Source organism: Chanodichthys erythropterus, chromosome 13, assembly GCF_024489055.1.
Source record: "Chanodichthys erythropterus isolate Z2021 chromosome 13, ASM2448905v1, whole genome shotgun sequence".
Lineage (NCBI taxonomy): Eukaryota > Metazoa > Chordata > Actinopteri > Cypriniformes > Xenocyprididae > Chanodichthys > Chanodichthys erythropterus.
In genome coordinates, this window is record NC_090233.1 from 10,894,307 (window position 1) to 10,918,926 (window position 24,620).

At 35.4% G+C, this 24,620-nt stretch overlaps 1 protein-coding gene across 7 annotated transcripts; it reads right to left on the reverse strand.

The window, feature by feature from the left end:
- Positions 1–176: 176 nt before the first annotated feature.
- rsrc2 (arginine/serine-rich coiled-coil 2) lies at positions 177–20,577 on the reverse strand. 7 transcript variants are annotated; one of them, XM_067406877.1, is made up of 10 exons: positions 20,407–20,577; positions 19,894–19,996; positions 14,479–14,519; positions 11,692–11,867; positions 11,435–11,611; positions 11,230–11,346; positions 8,534–8,610; positions 8,162–8,415; positions 5,168–5,257; positions 177–1,560 (listed from the first exon to the last, which is right to left on the reverse strand). In XM_067406877.1, exons 1-10 carry the CDS (start codon positions 20,410–20,412, stop codon positions 1,372–1,374), a joined length of 1,230 nt encoding a protein of 409 aa, XP_067262978.1. In that variant the 5' UTR covers positions 20,413–20,577; the 3' UTR covers positions 177–1,371. The 7 variants fall into 7 exon arrangements, with proteins under 7 accessions (XP_067262978.1, XP_067262977.1, XP_067262979.1 ...); XM_067406876.1 differs by having other exon boundaries at positions 8,162–8,418; positions 20,407–20,571; XM_067406878.1 differs by having other exon boundaries at positions 8,162–8,418; positions 11,435–11,587; positions 20,407–20,561.
- Positions 20,578–24,620: the final 4,043 nt, after the last annotated feature.

Sequence of the window (24,620 nt, forward strand, 5' to 3'; positions counted from 1 at the left end):
CTGAGTTAAATATATGAGTCACAGCAAAGGGTCTGAATACTTAGGACCATGTGATATTTCAGTTTTTCTTTTTTAATAAATTTGCAAAAATGTCAACAATTCTGTGTTTTTCTGTCAATATGGGGTGCTGTGTGTACATTGAGGAAAAAAAAATGATTTTAGCAAATGGCTGCAATATAACAGAGTGAAAAATTTAAGGGGGTCTGAATACTTTCCGTACCCACTGTATGCTCATAGTTAAATGAGGCACTTCAGTTTGAAGAGGATATTGAAAAAAAAATTCAATTTGATTTTGATTGTTTAATAAACATTGTGAGGAAACAATACTGAATGCGTTCGCTGAAATCTAACCGGGTATATCATATTATCAATTCACCCATTATTACTTTGTATTTCAGAGAATTACACTCATGTTGAGCAAAAATTGCAGTATTGCATTTAAGCCCATTATTACATCTAGTATCAATTATGGTTGTGTTCATCTTTTTAACTTAATAATAGGCTGGTCTATTTGAGCATCAGATTACATCAGCCAAAATGTAAAAGTAGGGAAACTTTTATTCAGGCACCCCCTAATGACCATACTAAATGAGTGCAAATTTGGTGCGTTGCTGACCTTCAGCTGGAACACACACAGCAGCTACTTTAATTATGTAGTTTGCATATTAAGTTAGAGTTGGCTAAACCAAGCTAGGTTTAGCCAGGTTTAATTAGCTTATTAAAAATCACAAGTAACATTGCAATAACCTAAGATAAAACAAATGCTATGTTAAAAGTAAGGGTTTCAGCTGTTTCAATCTCAATTTCTCTCAATGTAACAAGCCAAATATCAAAAATGTTTGATCTTCATTTATGAGAAGTATTTTACGATACATTTCTTTGCGAGTTAAACATGGTTTGTTTTTGTTGTTTCCCAACTCAAAGTGATAAAATGTCTGCCATGTTATTTTGTGTTCTTAATATATTTATGTAGTAACCATTTTATTAAAAGCAAAGCATTCACAATATAGCATCGCCCCTAGTACCAAAGTCAGAAACGAATTCACACCCCTTGGTCGTTGATATTTCAGGAATCGCTAGCTTCAGAGAGTTTCAATACAAACACAGTGAAATATACAATAACATTCCCCACCCAAAATCCAAACGACAGCTTTACAATATTAAACACATTTCAGAGACCAAGCAACGATATATGTTTGAGCAATCAACTGTATTTACATGTGAATTTTGCAAAATGAATAAAACGACAGATCTGATGAATTATACATGCAAGCTAATGCACCAGCATTCTCTACAAGCACGTACAAACCAGCTTTACAGCGGCAACATCGGCCAGAATTTACAGAGACGAGAAGCACAAGTACAGAATGTTCAGACGGCATCCATGCCCCTTGATGAAAAAGAGGAGGAGAAGCCGAGGCCCATTCCCCTCTGCGTGTGCGTCTGTGAGCGGGCCATCTCGTACTGGACGTCCAGGTTGCGGAACATCTCTTCCTGCTGCTGCAAGGTTTTAAGACCTTCTTCGTCAACAGTTCCTGATGAACTGCCTTCCTCTTCACCCTATGGGGAACACAACAATCAGAACATTTCTATAATAAAGAGGCCATGTTATGCCCTTTTTCAAAGTCTTGGTTTTGTTTTTGCCTCTACTACAACAGGTTTTCATGCTTGATTGTACAAAAAACACATTTTTCACATATTATACATTGTTGCAGCTCCTCTCTTCCCAGTCTGTCAGTAACGCTCTGTTTAATTCCCATCTCCATGAAGACCCTCCTTCTGAGGGAGCTTTCACACTGGAGGAGCCTTTTCATAGTTTCTAGAACTATTGGCTGAAGTACCTGGATTTTGCAGTGTTCGCACCACAGGATCTAGGAACTCTTAAGGATTTTTGTTCTAGGAACTCCTTTTGGGGGAACTAAATTAGATCCTACTTCAGAATAGGGTTGTCAAACACCAGCACCCAGAATTTTTTAAAAGCCCTAATAGTGTTGCACGATATACCAGTACTAGAAAGGTATCGTGATACCCTGCTTTTAAAAAACGGTGCGGTTCTTCATTTAATTAGTACCGGTACTTTGAGTGCCAGCTGTATTTCCTAATGTGCGACAGCAGGGGGCAGTGTGCGTGCACATTGAGTGCATGTTTATTCCTCTCAACTGCGCAACGGCTTTTATGGTGACGGAACGAGACGTTTGGTTGCAAATACAGGTGCTCTTGCAGACAGTCCACAAATTGATGAGAAAGCAGATGCACAAAGCGAAATATGGCATTATTACATTGCCGACAGTCAGGGCAAGCCCACCGACACCACAAAGCCCGTCTGCAAAAGATGTTACAAAATAGCGCAAGCGAAGGGAGTCAAAACCATCTTGCCGTCAAACATCCTGATTTGTACAAAGAATTTAAAGCGCGACAGGTTAGTGTGATACCATCATTATGTTTATGCTCTCAAACATTAAATGAGTGTTATTTATTTATTTTAATCGTACAAGCAGAACTCCGCAAAGAGGTGTATTATTGAGTCTAAGTCTAATATCTGGTTACAAAAATAAAATTAAAAAAATTAATTATTATTAAGTTAAATTTAAATTAATTTAAAAATACATAAATATGTGAAGGGTATATACAGTTATTTTAAACCAATTTATGCTTTAATAACATTGATCTAATTACTTACAGTAATATAATTTTTTACAATAATCTTATTGTCAAAAACAAAAATGCTTTTTTTATACATAACAGCAAATAATTCCCAATTTTATTGAGCATGAAAATAATAAACATTAAAAATTCTATTAAGTCTAAGTCTAACTTCATGGTATTCAGAATTATCAGCCGGCACACTGGTGAAGAAAGAAGTTCTGTCATATGTTATTTACTTTTCCTGCTGTTTTAGGTTTTTGCCATAGTATCGTTTAAGTATCGGTATCGTGATATTTAAGTTGGGTATCATATCGAAGTTAAAATTTTGGTATCGTGACAACACTACAGTGTAAACATATTTACTTCACAAACATGGAAAACAGTGATAATGTAATTTACCCGTTGTCTGCAGGGTTGTGTTCTTTTCTCCACCCCAATGATATGCATGCTGAAAGTTGTCATAGGAGATTTCAACTCTTAGCCCCACTTTTTGCTCTTTCAGTCGCATAAATTGTTTACATTCCATCTCCGTTATCACGAAATCCACAACTCACAACAACCACAGCTCCGATCACGGCATCCTTTAGCAACCGATTTTTAGCGTTTGTAAATGCCACGCTTAAAGACGCCGCTGTTGGCCACTTCAGAGTTCCCATTTCAGGTGCGAATGCAACCAGGAACATGGCCCGGAGGAGAAAGTAGTTATTGGGGAACTATCCTAGAGGCTAGTTCCTATAACAGAGTTCCTTGAACTATTTGGTGCGAAAGCCCCCAAGGTGCTCTGATTGGTCAGCTGGACTAGTGTGTTGTGATTGGGCAACCGCTTTGAGCGGGTTTTGGAAATGTTGCCCCTTACCATAATGGTGAGTTGCAACGCTATCACAACACAACCAGGCCTCATCCACCTTTTTTGTGTATGCCTTGGGCAGGAATTATTTAAAGTGCCCCTATTATGGATTTTTGAAAATAACCTTTCATGTAGTGTGTAACAGCTCTAAGCGAATGAGAACATCCTGCAAAGTTCTAAATTTGAAAGTGCACCAAAAGTTATTGTCTCTCAAAAGCAGTCAATTAAATGAGTCGTTTGTAAAACGAATCCCAAGCCATTTTGTTGTGACGTCACAACGAAACATTAGCATATTGCCCACCCACTTATTGAGCGCAGACGCCAGGGAAAATTAATGTTTTCAATAATACCACAGCAGTACAATCTTTATTTGTGTTCCAGTCATTTTGCTGACTAGTGCTGCTCAAACCTCGAGGAGTTTAATGCATGATTCACAAAACGCTTGGTCTTAAAATATGGATCAATGCCCAGTTTATTTGGACCAGCTTGCTCCCTGAATCTCAACCTGTAAGTATGATTAATAATTGATATTTATATTTTCTAGCGATCATTCAAAATTTGTGTGTAACATACACCCTAGTCTGAATGTATCATGCTAACCGGATAACTCGTGTTTCTGTAGTTCTGCTATTCAGATGTGGGTCCAATGTTGTCTAAAAATGTGTCGATTAATGCAGCTTGTCTGTCTAATTACTTGGAGTAATGATCAAGGATGGAGCATGACTTCTGTTCACAAAGTCTAATGTATTATCAGCTATTCACGTTTGTGCTCGGCTAACGTGGGAGTTTACAACATACAAAAACTTTTTTCCTCTGTGTTATTATTATTACTGTATTGTAATAGGATGTTAAGATGCTAGTCCGCACTAACTAGCTGAAGTATTGTCTCTGTAAACAGTAAACACCCATTGTAATGTCAAAATGATATAGCCATTTTTCTTTGTTAACAGTTATGATAAAAAAGTCTGTACACATCTGGCCTAAATGTTTATCTTATGTTAGGGGTTTTCAGCTTTGCTTGGCATTCTGAAATAGCACTGACAAAGTATAACAGTGACGCTGCTATCACATCTAATAAAAACTAAGGTGACACTTACCATATAGAAAACTTTGTACTCCAGTCATGATTGCGAATCAGTTTCTGGCTATCTTTTCTGTCCATACATTGTATTCAAAATGTCTTGCGAATTGACAGCTGTCATTCGGTTATAGCAATGGGTGCACGGTGCACGCAGTAGACCAATCACAAAGGGTTGGGCCATCTGACTAATCAGAGCACGGAGAGGGGTTTAGAGAGACTTATTCTCTGAACTGCTTCAAACGAGTCATTTACAAAAGATTGAAAACTCAGGTGAAATTAAATGTATATTATGAGAAAACGAAAGTGTTCTTGACTTTGCATGCATTTAAACCTGTTGTAGGAGACTCCCAAAACAATATTAGGAACCTTAAAAAAAAAAAAAAAAAGGCATAATAAGGCCACTTTAAATGAGAAATATTGTTACGTGTTTGTTCCTTTGCACACCTTTTTCATGCTCAAACACCAACAATACAGACTAAAGAAAGTGGAACATGTAAAACAGCATAATAGGACCACTTTAAAATATGAGATTTCTCCATTTCACGCATTAAGAACATTAGATAATACAATATTTAATACAGGCAAACACTTACTTTAATTCCCATAAGCTTGCGAAACTTCACATTTTGGTCTTTATTGCCAAAATTCAGCTTCTCCCACAGCTCAGCTGTCTGTGACTTGTCCTACAACATAAACATATATTAATACTGGACAAATGTTTCTATGTCTGAAATGCTCTGAAAAACAGATTCTCATACTACTACTAAATTACTTAATGAAAATTACTGACCAAGCTCAAAACTGTTTTTACAAAATTCAGCATTCTTAATCGTCTCCCAACTACTGCCATTTATAAAGACTCTTGTTAGGAGACAAGATTATAAATGTTAAACTACCCCCTGGTTTCACAGACAAGGATTAAGAATATTCACAGACTAAAATGCATGTTTGAGCCTTTTTAACTGAATGCAACTTGCACTGATATATCTTAAAATATGTTAGTGCCATTGTTTTGTCTCAAGTTGTTTTTTTTCTAAGGTACGTTTATAAAAACTACTTAAATGCCCTAATTGAACTAAGGCCTAATTCCTGGTTTAATCTAAGCCCCGTCAGTGAAACCAGGCCTACATGTCCTATGACGTTTAATCGCTTCTCTCCAACTGAGCATTTCATGTTAGGCTGTGTTTTTACATTCAAACATCATGTATATCACTGTTTCAATTGTTGGTTGTATGTTAGTTGCAGGGCTGATAGTGAAAAAAATTCCTGAGCCTGAACTTTTTTTCCTTGCCCCCCGAGAGGGTACTATGTATGCGACGCACTTTTAACACAACTTGTTGGCCCCTGGGCCCAAATATATAAACAGCCTAAGTATGTATAACCCTGATCATCATTATTGACAAGTGGCTCTTTTTTAGATATTTTCATATTTGCATTATGCCCTCGGTATTATTCAAGAAAACACAGCATTTTCTTCTCAATATGTTCAGTGCCTACATTGACCTTATTAGCCCATCTTAGTACAATCACTGTAAGTAAATGCTGCAGATGCTAGTCATACCAAGACAGGTAAATGGCAATAATAGGGCTTTCCGTCGCTACCCACATCCTCAATCCAAGCCCAGCGCCATTTATTCTTTATGCTTTTATCAATGTCTTTAATGTCTTCCCCTGGCTTCATAAACATAGCCATGACTTACATTTTGAGTTGAGAAATATGAGACACAATTGTAAACACCTTCGCGCATGGAGCATTGCCTTAACCTGTATCAATCTATTTGACAAAGACACGAGGCCCGCCCCTTAACTACTTCTGATTGGCTCATGAGTCGTTGAGCGTTAAAGCTGCTCTCTGACCTGCGCATCTCAGATCTAAATGACAGATCAATACGACGACAAAAAAAAAAAAAAAATTTAATAAAAAAAATCTAAGTTTCCGAGATTAAAGTCGAAACTCAGAGATTAAAGTCGAAATATCTAACCTCTGCAAAAAATAATAATAATATTAATAATAAAAATAAAGTCGGAGAATAAAGTCGAAATGTTCCGAGAATAAAATACTTTATTCCGTGCGGAAACAAGGCTATGGTTGTGACGATGACGCGCTTGATTTATTAGCCTATGTAGCCTACTGCTGTTCTGTTTGCATAGACAGAACATAGCAAAACGTTTAGATATCGTTTCAGCTATTAAAACAGTTCCGTTTTGTATGTATGACACATTGATTTCGTTTCTGTTTTATTAAGTTCAGTTCCGCAGTAAAGAGACTTCTGCAGATTTCGTTTGTCTGTAAATACACGGTGCGCTAAAACTAAATAAAACTAAATGTCATTCTCCATGATTTCAATGAATAATCCACCTGGTCAACATAATGTTTTATTCATTGATACTTTTAATTGAATAATGCCTATCACTTGAAACAGTTTTGCTGATTTGTATTTATTAAAACGATGTATTTTAAATTTATATTAGTCTACATCAACTTGTATTCCTTGTACATAACAATGAATGTGTTGGAGGGTAAGGGGATATTTGAATTATTTATGAATAAACTAGTGTATTCTAAATCAGTGACGCAAGATCCTTAATAGAAATCTCCACTTTGACGCGAGAAATGCATCTTTACAGATATAATGAAAGAGTTTTTGGTTTGATTTGTTTTATTTCGTTAAGCAATAATTTAAATCTCTCCATCTATTTGATGTCGGTAAGGCATGTATTGTTTTGAGGATAATTAGTTTCCACTGGATAAAAAAAGTGCAAGTGACGGCTCTGGCGCCTCTGTATTGCGCTGTGCAAGCTTCCACTCTCCGCACAAACCAATGGATATGCGCCTATACCTTATTTATATCTGACGAATAAAAAAATCTTCCCATTACAACTTAATAAAAACAGAAACGAAATCACTGCCATACATACAAAACGGAACTATTTTAATAGCTGAAACGATGTCTAACAGAACAGCACATATTCTCTTCCGTGCTTTTAAAAACAGACATCAAATAAACATTAGACAATCTTTTTTATTATTATTATTTTTATTATTTTTTTAACATGGCACTAAAACGCCGCAGTAGACCAATATAACCAGATCATTTTTTTTTTTTTCCCGCAGCCACAGTAGCCTACGCCGGAAATCCGGCGTGGTGCCGGAACGCTATCACCCCTGTAGTTGTGCCCATTTAAGAGACTGATCAATGATTTTACAGAAAACCGGCTTTTTTACTCCCACCAGATGGCACTAATCTGCCTTCAAAAATCTGATTTTAAAGGCATGGTCTCTATTTTAACATGAAACTCTGCTTTAATTAAAAAGTAATAATAAAAACAAAACAAAAAAACAATTGTATTTAAAAAAAATGATCATAATTATTGCACAAATGTTAATTAGTACCAAGAAATTCTCTCAAAACACAAAATAAAAAATATTATTGAAAAAAAATGTATTACATCGAGTTTACTAGGGGAAAAAAAGTTAAATTTCAGGTGTTCGGTCACAGATGGCTGCGTTTGTTCATTTTATATTGTATGATATAACATGGCAACAACCCTATTAAAATCTATATGACAGCAACTCTTGTCCTCACCCCTTCTTTCTTCCCCTGCCACAACATCTTCCTCTTCTTCTCCTGCTCCGCAAACTTCATTGGGTTGACCGCTGAGGGATTGTAGTAGCTTGGCACAGCAATGCCAGTCTCTGCCAACGTCTTGGCCTGAAGCGCTGCCATCTGAGCAGCCATTGCGATCTGGGGCGTGACCTGTGTGCCAGAGGCCAGCAGTGCTGCGACGTTCAGGGCTGGACCAGGTGCAGCAGTGACCGTATCGCACAACAGTGGAGCAGCTGCTGTTGGGGAACAACCAACAAACCATCAGATGGAGACAGTGCTGACCTCTGCTGCAGAAGGGTCAGATGTGAAGCCATTACACCAATAGCCATGTGACTTGTGGCAGTTACTTGCCTGCTGCTTGCTCTTGTTGCCGTTTTTCCAACAACTCCTTTTCTTTCTGTTCTTGAAGCTTCTTTGCTCTCTCCAACCTAAGTGTGTGAAGTGAATGTGTTTAAGGAACATGAAGACCAGAAAGCAGTTAAAACTTCACTAATCACCTAGTTGGATACTTCAGGTGGTTTTCACACTGGGCACGTTTGCTGCGGTCCGAAACTGAGTGTGATTATTCTCGGCATCACCGCAGTGTTGGTCTGCTTTCAGACCCATTGGATTCTAGAACGGTGGTGCATTTCCATTCATTTTGCATTACAAACAGCAATGGTGTGCACAATGCAGGACGCTATGCGTTTTATTAATTTGGTTCTATTATGAGCAACAGAGTAAACGCCACTTGCATCAATGTGAGACACAAGACATAATTCATCCGACACCTGGGGGAGGGTGGCTTTATGCTGTTCGCAAAGTCTTCTTTTGAGGAGACGGCTGATTGTGATTAATACATCAGCAACTCTGATTACATTTGCATGCTCGTATCCATGGTGAAGTCATCCCCTACGCATGTTTCATGGACCCAATGATGTCATTGTTAGCTAAAATGCATGTGCAAGTAACGAGCACACCTCATTTACATTAATCACATAAGCCATTTCCATATTTGTTTGTGAATTTTAGGATACTGTATTAAACAACACTGAAAGGAAATGGCAGGATATGCATAAATTATTAAAATACAGCAAAAAAAATAAAATAAAAAATTTGCACTCAAATCGAAGACATGCACATAAGCTACAATGGAAACACATTTACCGAATAAATCCCTCAATGGGCAAAAATAAAATAAAACTAATGTGATTGGATAACTGGACTAACCAGCAGATCAGTTTCACTGCACAGCATCTTAATTGTTATTTTGGTCGAAGCCTGTCATTTGATATACTGACCTCCCAGAAGTGTCTCACATGATTGTGTTCTCAAACACCAGGCATCCAAACGCAAGATAAAACAACAGTGTTTTATTGTTGCGTCTGTGTGCTCTGAGGTGCAAGTAATTTATGATGTATGAAAAAAAAGAGCCACATTGGCTTCCCCGATTGCAGCAACTTCCATTTTTAATACAGACATTTTCCGCCGACTTCCCAGGAAGTGACAGTTTTGTTCTCTTGAACACATGGGATGGTGCCAATTTTGCGCACAAGTTAAATTCGCATCTTTGGATGGAAACATAGCTGTAGTCTCAAGTTTACCAACACAGTCTGCCTCCTGATCTGCATGTCAGCATTCACGTCATGCAAACCGTGCTCTTTATCAGACTAAACTGCCAGTGTGAAAGCCTGTTAAAACCCTCTCAGAAAACTTCAACAAACGTCAAAGCAATTACTGGCTGCTGTTAACAGTGATCGCATTAGTGTGCAGAGACTACAGGTTTGTAAGTTGTTGTTGAGACAGTAAGTTGCTTATATGTTGTTTAAATAAACTGATTTAGTAAATAGGTAGAAATATAACCGGTTGTGACAATATTTCTAATAAAACAGTTGTAACCTTTTCTTGGGCACGGGTTACACCTGGTTTTAAGATGTGTTTTGGTTGATCGGATCATAAATGGATGGCGCTAAATACAGGTGTAAACGGGGTCTAAAATGTTTTGAACCCGTCCACTTTCGACCGGATTGATTTTGTAGTGGAAACACTCATGTGGTCGAATGAGTTTGAACAGCCATTCTCTGCCTACTGACCTAATGCGTAAACATTATGAGAAGCGTGGCAGCCAGACCAGATTTCAACATTGCCGGCTGAAGACACAAGTTTGGTTTGAAGATGAAAAATGTACCAATCACAATGTTCTCTGACCATTTCACTGCGTTCGGCAGGACTTGCGGCTGTCAGAGCAGAAACAAATCTCCTGCTCTCCTTACGATTTTCTGTCATCTCCGGTCACGTTCATGTATACATTGAGTAAGCTTATTTCGTCCATTAGATCAAAACACCTGAATAAACCCATACTTTTACCCACTCATAGACCCCCCCCTTGAAGAAATCAGGACAAAAGTGGTTGAAAGTGGACAAAAGAGATGAATTAAAACACCAGGTGTAAACGGGAATGTGTCTACCTCTCTTCTACTTGTGATCCAATCGACCAAAATGCATCTTAATACCAGGTGTAAACAGGGCCTGGGAGTATATACACATACACACAATATACAACAAAAGTGAGTAAACCTGCTTTAATTCAAATTTGACAAATAGAGTATTTCCTCTTATGAACGATCGAAAACTAACACCGTAGCAAGACAATCTCAACAACGAAAGTGAGGACACCTGTTCAACTTACATGTAATACAATTACTGTAAGGTGATACAAGTCGATATGAAACAGAAGATTCGACTGTCTTTTCTTCCTTATAGTGACGTATATTGTGTGAAATGGCTTCTCGGAAAAAAAACAAAAAACGTAGGGCAGGACTTGATTTTGTCTATTGGGAATTGATTGGATGGTTGTGGCTCGCTATTGGTGGATCTCATGTGAGTGACAGGTTGTCACACCCTCTGCCAGTAAACATCAGAGAAGAGACGATGTCACTGGAAGAGGGAGGGGAAATTTTTAAAGACTTTAAGTGATATTGCACAGGTGCGTACTCACTTCTGTTATATTCTGTGTATAAAACCCAAATAGATTGTTTTGTGCTTCCAGGACACAGATGCCACTCTACCTTCTAGCCAATGCTTCCTGAGCATCCATGGCTGTGTTTCTACCCCTGAAGGTCACAGGGCTAACTGACCGACTGCGACTTTTTCTCCGCGCTTTCTCTGTCCTCTTCTTCTTCTCCCTAGATAAAATCGGACCATCTCACGGTTTAAGCACAAATCAGCATTTTCATTCACCAAAAAAATCCCAAACATAAAATCTTTGTCCACCTGCTCTTGCTACGGCTCCTGCTGCGATGTTTGTGTTTGCTTCTGGAGTTTGATCGAGACCTGGCCCGTCTCTTCTTGTCACGACTCCTTGATCGCCTTTCACCACTGCGTGAGCGAGATCTTCTTTTGTCCCAGTTTCGACTATGATGTCGTCTTCGGGAAAACATTAATTCACATCTAAGCACACTAAGCCTCAACACATTCACTTGTTGCATGAATTAAATCGAATCAAAATGACAAACGTCAGATGAAAGTACCTTTCCTTTGAACGGGATCTTGATAGGCTTCTTGGCCTGGAGGACTTCTTGTCTTTTCTGCGATGTCGCTCCTCCACGTCTTCAGACAGCCTGTCACGGCCTTTATCCGACGGCTCCATCTGCTCCTCTGATCCGCTCTGACATTTCAGAGCTTTCTCAGAGTCTTTCTTCCGTGCCTGTTTTAAGAAGAATTGGTCTCTTTCAGGAAAATAGTGCAATAAAGAGAGTTAGTAAGTTGGTTTAAGAACAACTTGCCAAAATAATTCTGACAAGAAAAACACTTTTTAAACAACAAAAGCCCTTCCACCAACATCCGAGTGCAGCATGTACAGTTACATTTAACACAAATGAGTGCATTTAACCAGCACATTTACACCTAGTTCAGTACAAAAAAAAAAAAAAAAAAAAAAAAAAGGGAGATCTTTGTGTACCAGAGGGCAACAACTTCATTGTGAGAATTCGACAGAATTCATTCATTTGAACTGATGTTATCTTTTCTTTTTTTTCCCTCTTAAAAGTCAACATGAAATCAAAATGAACCCCATTTACTTGCATGTTCCTGATAGGGCTGGGCGATATGGCAAAAAAAAAAAAAAAAAATTCTATTTTTTTTTTTTTCAGAATGATTATGATTTTGAAAATAATTTATATTTTCGAATATAATAATTTCTTAATTTATCTTTGTAAAGAAACCTCATTGCTTGACTGGCTACTCTCTCCTGTCTCAGAAGAAAATCTAAAAAATCTCATCAGTCACAGTGTACACATTTTAGCTTTGAGATTTGTTGAGAATTTGAGCTAGCCACTGTCTTGTCTCTCAGCAGGGAGTCTCAAAATATTGTCTAAATATACATTTTTATCATTTCCACCGTACATCACATATCTGACCACAAACTCAGATTTGGCCCCAATTGTGTCACTTCAACAGGAATAAAAGTCATTTTGATTCAGAATACTCGATTTAGAAATATGTCACATTATGAAAGTAAATTGGGTTGGGAATGCGGTTTCATGTTGACTTTAAAGGGCATTTTAGATGATACGAGAAAAACTTATTGCAATCTTGCCACCTCTTATGTGTACAGGCACATTGCCGTGCATACAATAAGCAATGTAAAACACGGAAAACGTCATGATAATCAATGATGCAGCTTGTTCAAGTGAATAAAAAAAAAAATCCTATTTAAGATTAAATATCGCATGATGTTGCACACAAGTGAGCCAATAAAACACTACATGTATTTATTAATTTTAGGTGTAACGGCATTTTTTTCTCCATAAAATGTGTGGGTTTTCATTTATGAAATGCAAAGATAATGCTGCCATATAAAAAGGCAAAACTAAGTAACAATGGCAAGTAAAAAATGGTTTTAAAGTCTGGATTAGAGTGGATCTTATGTTTAATGCAGCAGGGTTATTATGAACTAAAACTATAAAATATTTGCAATTGAAATAAAAGGTAACACTTTACAATAAGGCCTTATTCGTTAACATTAGTTACTGTTAATATATTAACTAACCATGAGCAATATATTTGTTATGGTATTTATTAATCTTTGTTAATATTAGTTAATAAAAAAAAAGTCATTCATTGTTCATGTAAGTTCACATTGCATTAATAAATACAACTTTTGATATTAATAAAGTACAAGTAAATGTTGAAATTAACATTAAGAATAATAAATGCTGTAGAAGTGCAGTTTGTTTTAATTCATGTTAACTGAAGTAGTAAATTAACATTAACTAATGAAACCTTACTGTAAAGTGTTACCAAAATAAAGCTAAAATAAAATATAAATATTAGTTGAAAAACTTAAACTGAAATAAGTTTGTTGCGGCACTAAAATTATTAACTGGAAATAAATAACTAAAATGACAAAAGCACATGAACACGAAATTACTAAACATTTAACTAAAATGAACATGAAACCAAAAAAAAAAAAAATTCAAATAAAAGCTAAAATAACACTGTACTGCAGTTTTCACACTCAACCAAAGAAAAATAATGTTTAATCCCTGTGTTTAGGCTTTGTAGGGCAGAATAGGTTAACTAAATATTAAATATAATTTAATTTGAATAATCTCAGCAGCTGCGGTTGTACACAACAAAGTGGCATGATTCACGAGAATGAGCCTGTCCTACAGCCTGCCCTGCTCTCCCATTGAAAACTAACTTACGTCATTGCGTACAGCGTAAAAAGCCAATTATGACCAAATTCATCAGAAAAATAATTTCAGTGTGCGCAACTTGTTTTAAAACGAATTATAAAATTGTGCAAATCTGCATGCATTCACATGGGGAATGGCCACTCATTTTTTAAATTGCAATTCTGAGCTGTTATCTACAGAAAAAAAAGGGTTGTGAGACAAAAAGAGATCTTTTTATAGTCAAATAAGTTTAAATGACTGATAGTTACCTGTCCAGGTAGTAGGCATATAATTTTGCTATCTGTCAGCAGCGTCTTCTGTTCAGAGTGTCTCTTCGTGCATTAGCACGCTGAGTGTAATTTATTATACAAATGTTATCATATGATCTAAAATACAGGACGTTAAAAAAGCTCCCAAACAGACATTTCTCTCCATCTGTTATCAAAATTAATATAATTTAAGATTACATGCACTTGTGATTAAGTAAGTGCTTTTCTTCTCAGTCTGGCATTTCATTCCTTTCTGTCTAAGCTGCATACTTACCACGGGCTAAAACTAGAAATGCCAGCTGTAAAACTACTGATGATGTGACCAGTTTAATTTAGGTCTACATGACATCAATGGACTAAAATTAGTTACCTCTTTGCTTCTGCTGTGGCTTCGTCTGTGCCTCTTGTCTCCTAAAAGACAAAAAAAGATACAAATAATTATTGTTTAAAGGACACTGGCAGATTTAAATTACATTTTTAAAAATGAAATAGTTTAACCCTCATGCACTGTTTGATTTCTGGTTACAGCCTGTATGGTCCAGATCAAATTGACCCTAACTGGATTCAATAAAATGTTTTTTAACTACTATTTTTAAGATTTCCCCTCCCCATACCCGTGGGACTCTTGCCATAAACCTAAAATAATCTTAAATCTTATATCATTTTGAAAGCTTTCAGACTCTAGTTTTCATATTTGATGACCGATTTTTCAAAAGAAATGAATGAACAAAAGATAAATAGATTCTTCATTTGTGATGTGCCAAACTATAAGACACTCTCTGATTCTTTGCTTTTTTTTTTAGGGATTTAGTTCAAATCAAATATTAACATTACTGCCCAAACTACTTCTGAATATGATATCTACTTCATAAATATTTGAAAAGTATGAAAAAATATGGTTCAGATCACTCAAACCATATATGGAAATCAAATATTTATATAAGTCCTTATATGGTGACTGTGGAGTCTTGATGTCATCTAGTGGAAAAGTTTGGTACTGCGTACAAAAAAATATTACTGAAAGTTCTTTTTTTGAGATATCAACCTAAAATTTGGTACAGAACTTGTTCAGATATTCAGCTTCAAGTTTTAGAGTTGAACATGTTTTGCAAAAAATTATCTTTAAAAAAAAATCTATTTGATATATTTTACATTTTCATAAACTTCTATAATTATATACTATATACTTACTTACAATAATCTGAAGTGTTTTCTTTAAAAAGATACCGAACTTAAGTCTGTGCTCTGAAGTATTCAAGTTTTTTAACAATTTAAGTTGGAAGTCATTTTCATATCTTTGATCAAAAAGGTAATAAAAAGTTACTAAACTCAGCAAGACACTGGCACTTCAGGAGAGCTCTGACTATTTTAAGTCACTTCAAAGGCTATATTTTGCTTAGGTCTATTTTTATTACCACAAAAATATCTGATTACTTGATTAATCATCAAAATAATCAACTGATCACTCGATTACCAAATAATCATTACGGAGAGGCCTAATTTGCTTATCTTCTTACCACTACAGCATTTGATCAGTGACAGATTTATAATTAAGGGAGAAAGTCAAACACCATTTAATGTTTAAGTAGCAGTATTTAGAAGGACAGAAGCTGGGATTTGATTTCTGACAAGGTACAGAGAGACATTGCGATTTTGTTCATAATTCATGTGTTTGGGCGTAATGTAGCCAGTGGACTTTCCATGTAGTGACCTAAAATGTCATTGGCCACCCAAAAAGTTTGATGTATGACTGGCCATCTCTCATGATAGAGGTAGGACCTTCAATAAAGCAAGTGAAGATTACTGACTGATGGAGAAATAACAGCACCGTTTATTAGTGGTGCTAGCAAAGCACAGCATCACTATTATCATTATCTCTAATGCTGCCGTTTAATTTTAATATCCAAATGTTAGTGACAAGAAAAAAAAATGCGATGGACATTGTTTCTGCTCATCTTTGGTGTCTCCTTTGTAGACATCTTGAGTAAAACAGCTCTACATTTAATGAAGCACATACAAAAGATCTGGAGCCGTATTCACAAAACATATTAAGGCTAAAAGTAGCTCCAAACTTGCAGATTTAGGAGAAACTCTTAAAAATAATGGCTGTGTTAGTCATTCCTAGCAAGTAGCCAATAAATAATGATATACCAACTTTTAGGTTTTACCCTTGCAACTGCCTAGCCAACCATTTAGAAGAGCCTAACAACCTGAACAAGTCATAACCAGACACAAGAAGATCGTAGAGATATGAGGATTAGCCATTTTGACCTAGACTGTCAAGTAGGCATTAAATATCACCTTGCCAATGTTGTAGAAAAAGTGTTCCGTCTTTGCAAGAAATCTCCCAACTCAAGAAGTTCCAGATGTCAAAGATCAGATTTTACTATTCCAGTCAACAAAGCTGAGACGCCAGCTGTACATCTAACAATCTCAATCGCAGCTCTCTCTTTTATACAGCTCTAACCTGTTCAGAAAAATGAGTGTACATATAGGTACTTTCCAGCTATTGTCCATCCCCATTCCTTTTGTCAGTTATTTTTTAATCTTTGCAGCCTCTTTTTAATGGTGGCACACTGCCAACTACTGCATTTATCAAAAGAACATTTACAACATTTAAATCAAGAGAGCACACAGAGACTGGTACAGGTCAGTGTGTGTTACAGAAGCCTACAAATTCCTGGTTTATTTATATTACTCCCAGGCTATTCTACAAACATACTATATTTCTAACATAAAAATACTATACCAACTGTGAAGCCACACCCTAACAAGTTAGCAACCGTATATTAAAATTGAGGGGCCATATTTTGGCACCAGAACAGTATTGACATGGGGGTGAACTCTTTAGACATGGTCAAGCGCACATTTTTAAATATTACTATAGAAAATTTTTTTCCATGCTCTAGCAACCATTTACAGCACCCTAGCAGTAAATAGGCCATAGTATGCAAATATTTCTGTAGTATTATATAGGGGTGGAAAAAAAAAAAATATATATATATATATATATATATATATATATATATATATATTTTTTTTTTTTTTAAATAATCGATCCATCGATGCATCGCGATTCTCTCTTCAATGATTCTGGTTCGATTCTGAGCGTAGTTTTTTCAGATGCACGATGACGCTGTGTGTGCTTTAGAAACTTTGAATGCAGAGAGAGAGAGGTGCCCAAAGCTGCACAATTAATCTTTAAAAGACTGCGTTCTCAATTTCATCACCTACATGATCTAATTCCCAAATGAAAACGATTCACCCGTGTATATTAAACATCTGACAAATAAGATCACGACATTCAAATCTGCGCTCGCAGCATCTTGTTGATCTGAAGAGATTTGTCATATGTAGATATAAACCGCTTCACAAACAAATATGCCTTTTCTAATTATAACAGAAGTATATAAAAGTTATTATTCAAATAGAAACGCTGATTTTTATCTATAATAAATTACCTTCTGTTCTGAAAGTGACGCCTGTATCGATTGCATCGTTACGCCACTAGGTGGCAATGAATTTACTGTTGAAAATGTGTCTACCACTGAATCATTCTTTCAAAAACGAGTCTTTATGAATCCAAACTTACAAAAATATTCTGTTTCACCTGTCTGAATCTTAAATGTGTGTTCAAGCATCTTATCTAATGTGTGGTAACACTTTACAATAAGGTTCATTTATGAACTAACCATGAACAATACATTTGTTACTTTATTTGTAAATCTTTGTTAGAGTTAATAAAAATACAGGCATTCATTGTTTGTTCATGTTACTTTACATTGCATTAACTAATGTTAACAAATACAACTCTTGATTTTAATAATGTATTAGTAAATATTGTAATTAACATTAACAAAGATTAATAAGTGCTGTAGAAATGCAGTTCATTATTAGTTCATGTTAATGTAATTAAATTGTTAACTAATGAAACTTACTGTAAAGTGTAAAATTTGTTGATATTAACAGTTTGTTAAATTCATTTTACAAGAATAATAAACACAAAAAGGACTGTTTGTTTATTTGCTACTTTCTTATATGTTTTGAAGTTATATTAGTTTAAAATTCTTAAAGGGTTAGTTCCCTCAATGAAAATAATGTCATTTATTACTCACCCTCATGTCGTTCCACACCCGTAAGACCTTTGTTAATCTTCATGATTCAGATCGCGCGTCAAACCGCCAAACTGCTGAAATCATGTGACTTTGGCGCTCTGAACCGCTGATTCGACACGCTGATTCATAACGCTCCGAATCTTCCTGAAGCAGTGTTTTGAAATCAGCCATCACTATATAAGTCGTTATTTTGTTTTTTTTGGCGCACCAAAAATATTCTGGTGGCTTTATAATATTAATATTAAACCACTGTACTCACATGAACTGATTTAAATATGTTTTTAGTACATTAATGGATCTTGAGAGAGGAAATGTCATTGCCCATGCAGGCCTCACTGAGCCATAGGATTTCATCAAAATTATCTTAATTTGCATTCCGAAGATTAACAAAGGTCTTACGTGTGTGGAACGACATGAGGGTGAGTAATTAATGACATTATTTTATTTTTTGGGTGAACTAACCCTTTATCATACAATTGTTTTAATTTTTTTCAATCTGTAATTATTTTAAAAAGTAGGCCTACTTATAATTACTTATGTAAGGATATGTAAATGTAATGATTTTAAGGTTTTGGAGTTGGTAAACTAATTATGGTAAACTAAGATTCCCACCCCTAGTATTACAGCTGAACACAACAGTGTTAATTACAGGAAAAACGTAGCATTATTTCATTTGTTTCTTTTCCTGTAGTATTTGTCCTTTTATTTGTAATTTTCTTTGTTTTTTACTTTAATCAATAGATTGTTTGAGGACCTTTTACTTAAATTATTTAGCCTAATATTTCTGCTGTAATGCTGAAATTGGTGTCAAAAAATGTGAAATTTCTCTGGCATCTAAAATGTTGATATCATAGCAACTTTATTTCCAAGAAAATACTCTTTATATATATCGCTATTGTGGGGAAAATAAAAAATAAAATACCCATACAAGTCATTTGGGTTAGGATAAGTCATCATCAATTTTTTATTATTAATCAATCAGCCCTAGACTGCATAGAATAATAGGGGTATGAATTCATCCTGTTAGATGTTTATTACAGTTTATGGGGGTTGTTTTAATGAGAATGACTGCAACATGACATTTTTAATACATGGTCACCATGATTTTGCCAAGTAAGACATATTCCTGGATAAACATTTTGATGATCCTGGAACATCCCTGTCCGAACATTTAGTCTCAACCATATCTCTACCCCTAAACCTAATCCTACCCATAACTTATCCCCAAAATCAGAGGGAAATCATAGGTGAATAACACTGATTTAGAAGCACCTAACCCTGGTTGCAAGCCTAAACTTGACATAAATGTAAACTTGTTCCTCAAATCTGATTGGTTGATTGGAATGCTGTTCCAGGATCAACAAAATTGTGAATCCAGGAACATGTCATACTCGGTGAAATCAAATTCACCATTAATACATGTGCCCTAGGTTTCACAGAGGCTTAAAATGCACGTTTGAGCTGTTTTAACTGAAAGCACCTTGTAGTGAACCATCTTAAAATATGTCAGTAACAAGTAACAGTAACAAGTTTTGTCTCAAGATGCACACCAATAATGTTTTTTTTCGCAATGAGCGTTTATAAAAGCTACTTAAATACCTTAAAATGAACTAAGGCCTAATCCTGACTCAGGCTGAAAGCCCTGTCTGTGGAACCCGGCCTTGGTTTACCTGACTTGCGCTTTCGCTCCACTGAGCGCGATCTGGACCGTGAACAATGCTTCGAGCTCCTGGATGTTTTGCAGGTTTCCAAGCCGAATTCGTCGTCATTTGCCTAATAAATCACAAATATAAATATAAAAATAGAGCCTCACTATTTTGTTAAAAATCTAAAGAATACAAAAACATTAAACCACTCGATAATGAACATTCACACTACTTTATACAATTGAAGTGTTAGCCACTACTAAGAACTGAGGGTCGAAATAGCCTGTTTGCGTGCTGGATAGCAAATACTAACAAAAATAAATACCTTCGTCATCTCAAATACACTAATTTTAAACAAAACGGGTTGCCATTTTAGTTCACAGCTTTGTTTTGAGCGATTCAATCTTTTCTATTTAGCTTAGAGTAGGCTATCCGCCATTTTCTGAGTACAAGATGCAACCCATCAATTACGGTTTCATTATGTGCTTCTGTCGAATATGATCTTGCCCAAAACAAAAATCAAACAAATGTACTTGCCGCCATGTTAACGAATAAAGAGACGAATTGGTTGTATTCCTGTAGTTAGCAGCAAAATTCGTTAAGCCTCTTCTATCATCCGTTGCTTTAGCGGTGGAACAATACCCGGATGTTCTTCTTCTTCTCCTCCGGATATTCGCAGAAAGCTGCAAATGCAGAGCGCCGCTCCTGCGGCTGGAGCTTCTGACTCCAGGCTTTTGGTGATGAAACCCGACTGCATGTTCTCATCAAAATATATGGTGGTGATTGACACATTGATATAGAGTAAAATATTTACAACATTAATGTAAGCACATTATCAGGTGTGAGTCAATGTTATGTGTGGCTGTTATGTTATGTTTGGAGTATTGTGGCAAGAGTTTTGAAAATGTGCCTGTTCTGGTAGCACAAAAACCCTTTTTTATCCATTAAGGAAAGCATGTTATAATCTTAAATATTATTATTATTAAATATTATATATTAAATATTTTGTGCACGCTCAGTGTCAATTGGTTTCAAATTACAGTTTTTGCAGTGTTTGTTTTTGAAGTGTGTGGGTCTCAAGTTCAAAGTAATAATTAAAAAATGTTAGTGAATATTATCTAAATTATATTTATTTTGAAAACCTAAATACTTAAATATATATATATATATATATATATATATATATATATATATATATATATATATATATATATATATATATATATATATATTTTAAAGTCACCATGAAATAAAAATTGCTATGTAATATTGCAGTATTTATAATGAATGATTTATTTGTGCACACCATCATTATTTATTTAATCATTCATTCAAAGTCATATGCCCTCGTAATCTTTAATCATAATCATTTCCCCTCCCTCTTGCAGCAACATCTCTCTGATGATGTGTTTACTGGCGGAGGGCGGGGCAACCTGTCACTCACATGAGATCCACCAATAGCAAACCACAACCATCCAATCCCTCCCTATGGAACAAAATCAAGTCCAGGAGCCGTTTCACTCTTAAAGGATTAGTTCACTTTCAAATTAAAATTTTCCTGATAATTTACCCATGTCATCCAAGATGCTCATGTCTTTCTTTCTTCAGTCTAAAAGAAATGAAGGTTTCTGATGAAAACATTCCAGGATTTTTCTCCTTATAGTGGACTTCAATGGACTCAAAAGGAATAAGGGTCTTATCTAGAGAAAGATAAAAGACATCAATATGCTAGTGCAAGTATATAACAATTAGTTCAAACTTTGACCTGTGGAGGGCAGTAATACATGTAGCAGTGTCTACACTGCCGGAATTCAAATAGAGAAGAAGAAAAGAGCAAGTTCAAGATCAGCATTTATTGTTAAAATGTATATATATATATATATATATATATATATATATATATATATATATATATTTTTTTTTTTTAGAAAATGACCTATCGTTTCGCTAGATTAGACTCTTATTCCTCGTCTGGTATCGTTTAAAGCTCTCTGAAGCTGCACTGAAACTGTAATTTTGACCTTCAACCGTTTGGGCTCCATTGAAGTCCACTATAAGGAGAATAATCCTGGAATGTTTTCATCAAAAACCTTCATTTCTTTTCGACTGAAGAAAGACATGAACATCTTGGATGACATGGGGGTGAGTAAATTATCAGGCAAATTTTATTTGAAAGTGAACTAATCCTTTCACAATAGGGATTAAAAGACTTCAAAACTTCTGTTTCATGAGTATAAATGTAATTTTCTTTCAATTAAGAAAATATTTTATTTTTATTTTTTGCAGAAGTTCTGTCACCATAGTATGGAAGCCCGTTTCAACCACTAAAATGAAAAAAAAAGATTAATTGCGACTTTTTATCTCAGAATTCTGACTTTGTAACACGCAATTGTGAGATATAAACTCGCAATTTAAAATGTTGCGAGTTAAAAAGTCAGAATTCTGAGATAAAAAGTCGCAATTAATCGGAATTTTTTTTTATTATTCGGAATTTTTTTTATTATTGCATAGAACGCACAGAACATACAGAACAGAAGAATAAGCATACATCACAACCATAAAAAAATACAAAGTAAACAAAGCACAAAAAATTATATGACAGCACTCCTACTGCCTTTTCACCGTTTGTATCACTCCGCTTGAAGTGACCGTCATGGCGGCCGATCAAATCAACCGTAATTTTTACAAATACTACTTGTTGTACCACCACGAACTGTAGTTTCAATTAGGGATGGGCATTTATCCAAAATTTTGTATTCGAATATTTGGGCTAGAAAAAAAACGAATATTCGAATATTCGTTTATTTAAATGAGGTTAAACGAGAAAGACGTTATTGTTTTATATTCATCAATATTTTGTAACCATTTCTGAACAAGCTTACGATTAACGTTAGGCAATATACACAACAAGCTTACATTAAGCTTACATTATGTCTTAAGGTTTTCTTTTAGTTCAAAGCATTAAACAATATGTGTAAACAGAAAATATTAAGAACAAAAGCATTTAATCTCAAGCAGCACGAGCGGGAGCGCCAGTTATTGTACAAAACGTACATAATACACTCGAGTCAGTAACCGTTATATGATTATCGTGTTTATATTGTTTCACATGTTCATGTTGAGAAAAACAATAATATCCACATGCTTGGTTGAGAAAACCATCCGTGCTGACAGACGTTGCAGAGACACAAAGATAATAATACATAACTGTGTGCTAAGCTAAGTTTCTAACAGTAGCACTTTGTTTTCTGTTCGTAAATATATCTCCCTCGACGAAACTTAAAGGGAGCATACGTCTAAAAATCATTTTGCTATCAGATAAGTGATCATCTTTGCTCACTCGGGGATAACTTACAGCTGCACTTACCTGACGTCGTGAATGCAGTGATGGACAAGCTGTCTTTCCTCACTCGACGGGTATTTAGATTTTATGTGCTTTCTCATTATGGTGTTGATATTATGATAACTCTGTTTCATTAATTAATTTGATCAAAAGTTATTCCATTTTGTAAGATCATTTTCATCTAAGTAATTCCAAACTTTGCGAGGCAGACGACAACATTATGTGACGATCAAATAAAATAAACTTATTTAAACACGCTCCACAGCGCCACCCGGTGCATTTAGTTATAACGGCGAGTTTTAGTGCTTAGGATTTATCATGGATTCACTGCATTTACGGACAGCAAAGCAACATAGTAAAATTCGAATAGTATTTTTATTTTTCGAATATTAATTACAGAACGAATATTCGACTATTTGTGCACATCCCTAGTTTTAATAGTTTTTTTTAGGCGAGAATGTAGTTGTTTAGACCTGAATTATGTGACGTATTTAATAATAGCACCTATTTTACAATTTGTTTTGACGGTTTCGGAGATGCGAGCTCCAGAGCGTCAGCGGCTGTTCAGTGCTTGTGCACGCGCCGAGAACAGCTTAATCTCGGCCAGTGCTTCAGGGATTTACCGCTGGCTCTTATAGTGGTTAAACACGAGACATAATTCAATTTGAGTACATTAAACGGGCAATCTTTGGTCTTATTAATATATTATTTGTTCCAGAGCAAGTCGAATTGTGCTATGTTTAATTTGATAATAATTACCTTATCATTTATATAGCATATAGCATATTGGCTACAACTAGACGGGACATTTCAGACGAAGACTCTTCTCCGCTTCCTCTTCTTGCTCCCTTTAAATACATACCATTTATAGACATAGTGTTGTTTTGAGTAAAGAAAACGCTTTACAATTTTTTTTTCAAACAGCAGATCTTTATTTACCTTTGCATTGCATAGACGAGATGTCCAAATTGTGTGCGCACTTCATTCACGAGGTGAGGCAGATTTATGAGGTTTGACTGACAGTTTGAGCATCCAATGGAGTTACAAGTTTTTGACACAAGCTCTTTAAAATCCTTTTCATTTATAAAAACCCACATACAAGCGTAAAGGGTGACCTATATCATTGTATTTTTTATATATATTAAAACAAAAATTAGGAAATATAGAGATAGGCTACAAGGTGTAGCATTTATTTATTTATTTATTTATTGGCATTTTCGTAATTATCCACGGCACACTTGACAACCGTCACGGGCACAGTAGTGCTTTATGTTTGACTAAACAATTGTGTTTATTTGTTGTTCAATAAATATTATTTTATATAAATATGTCCATTAGTGCGTGATATGGATTGAATGAAAGTTACATTAATACGCCATTAGATGGCGGAAACTACAGGTGAATGAGC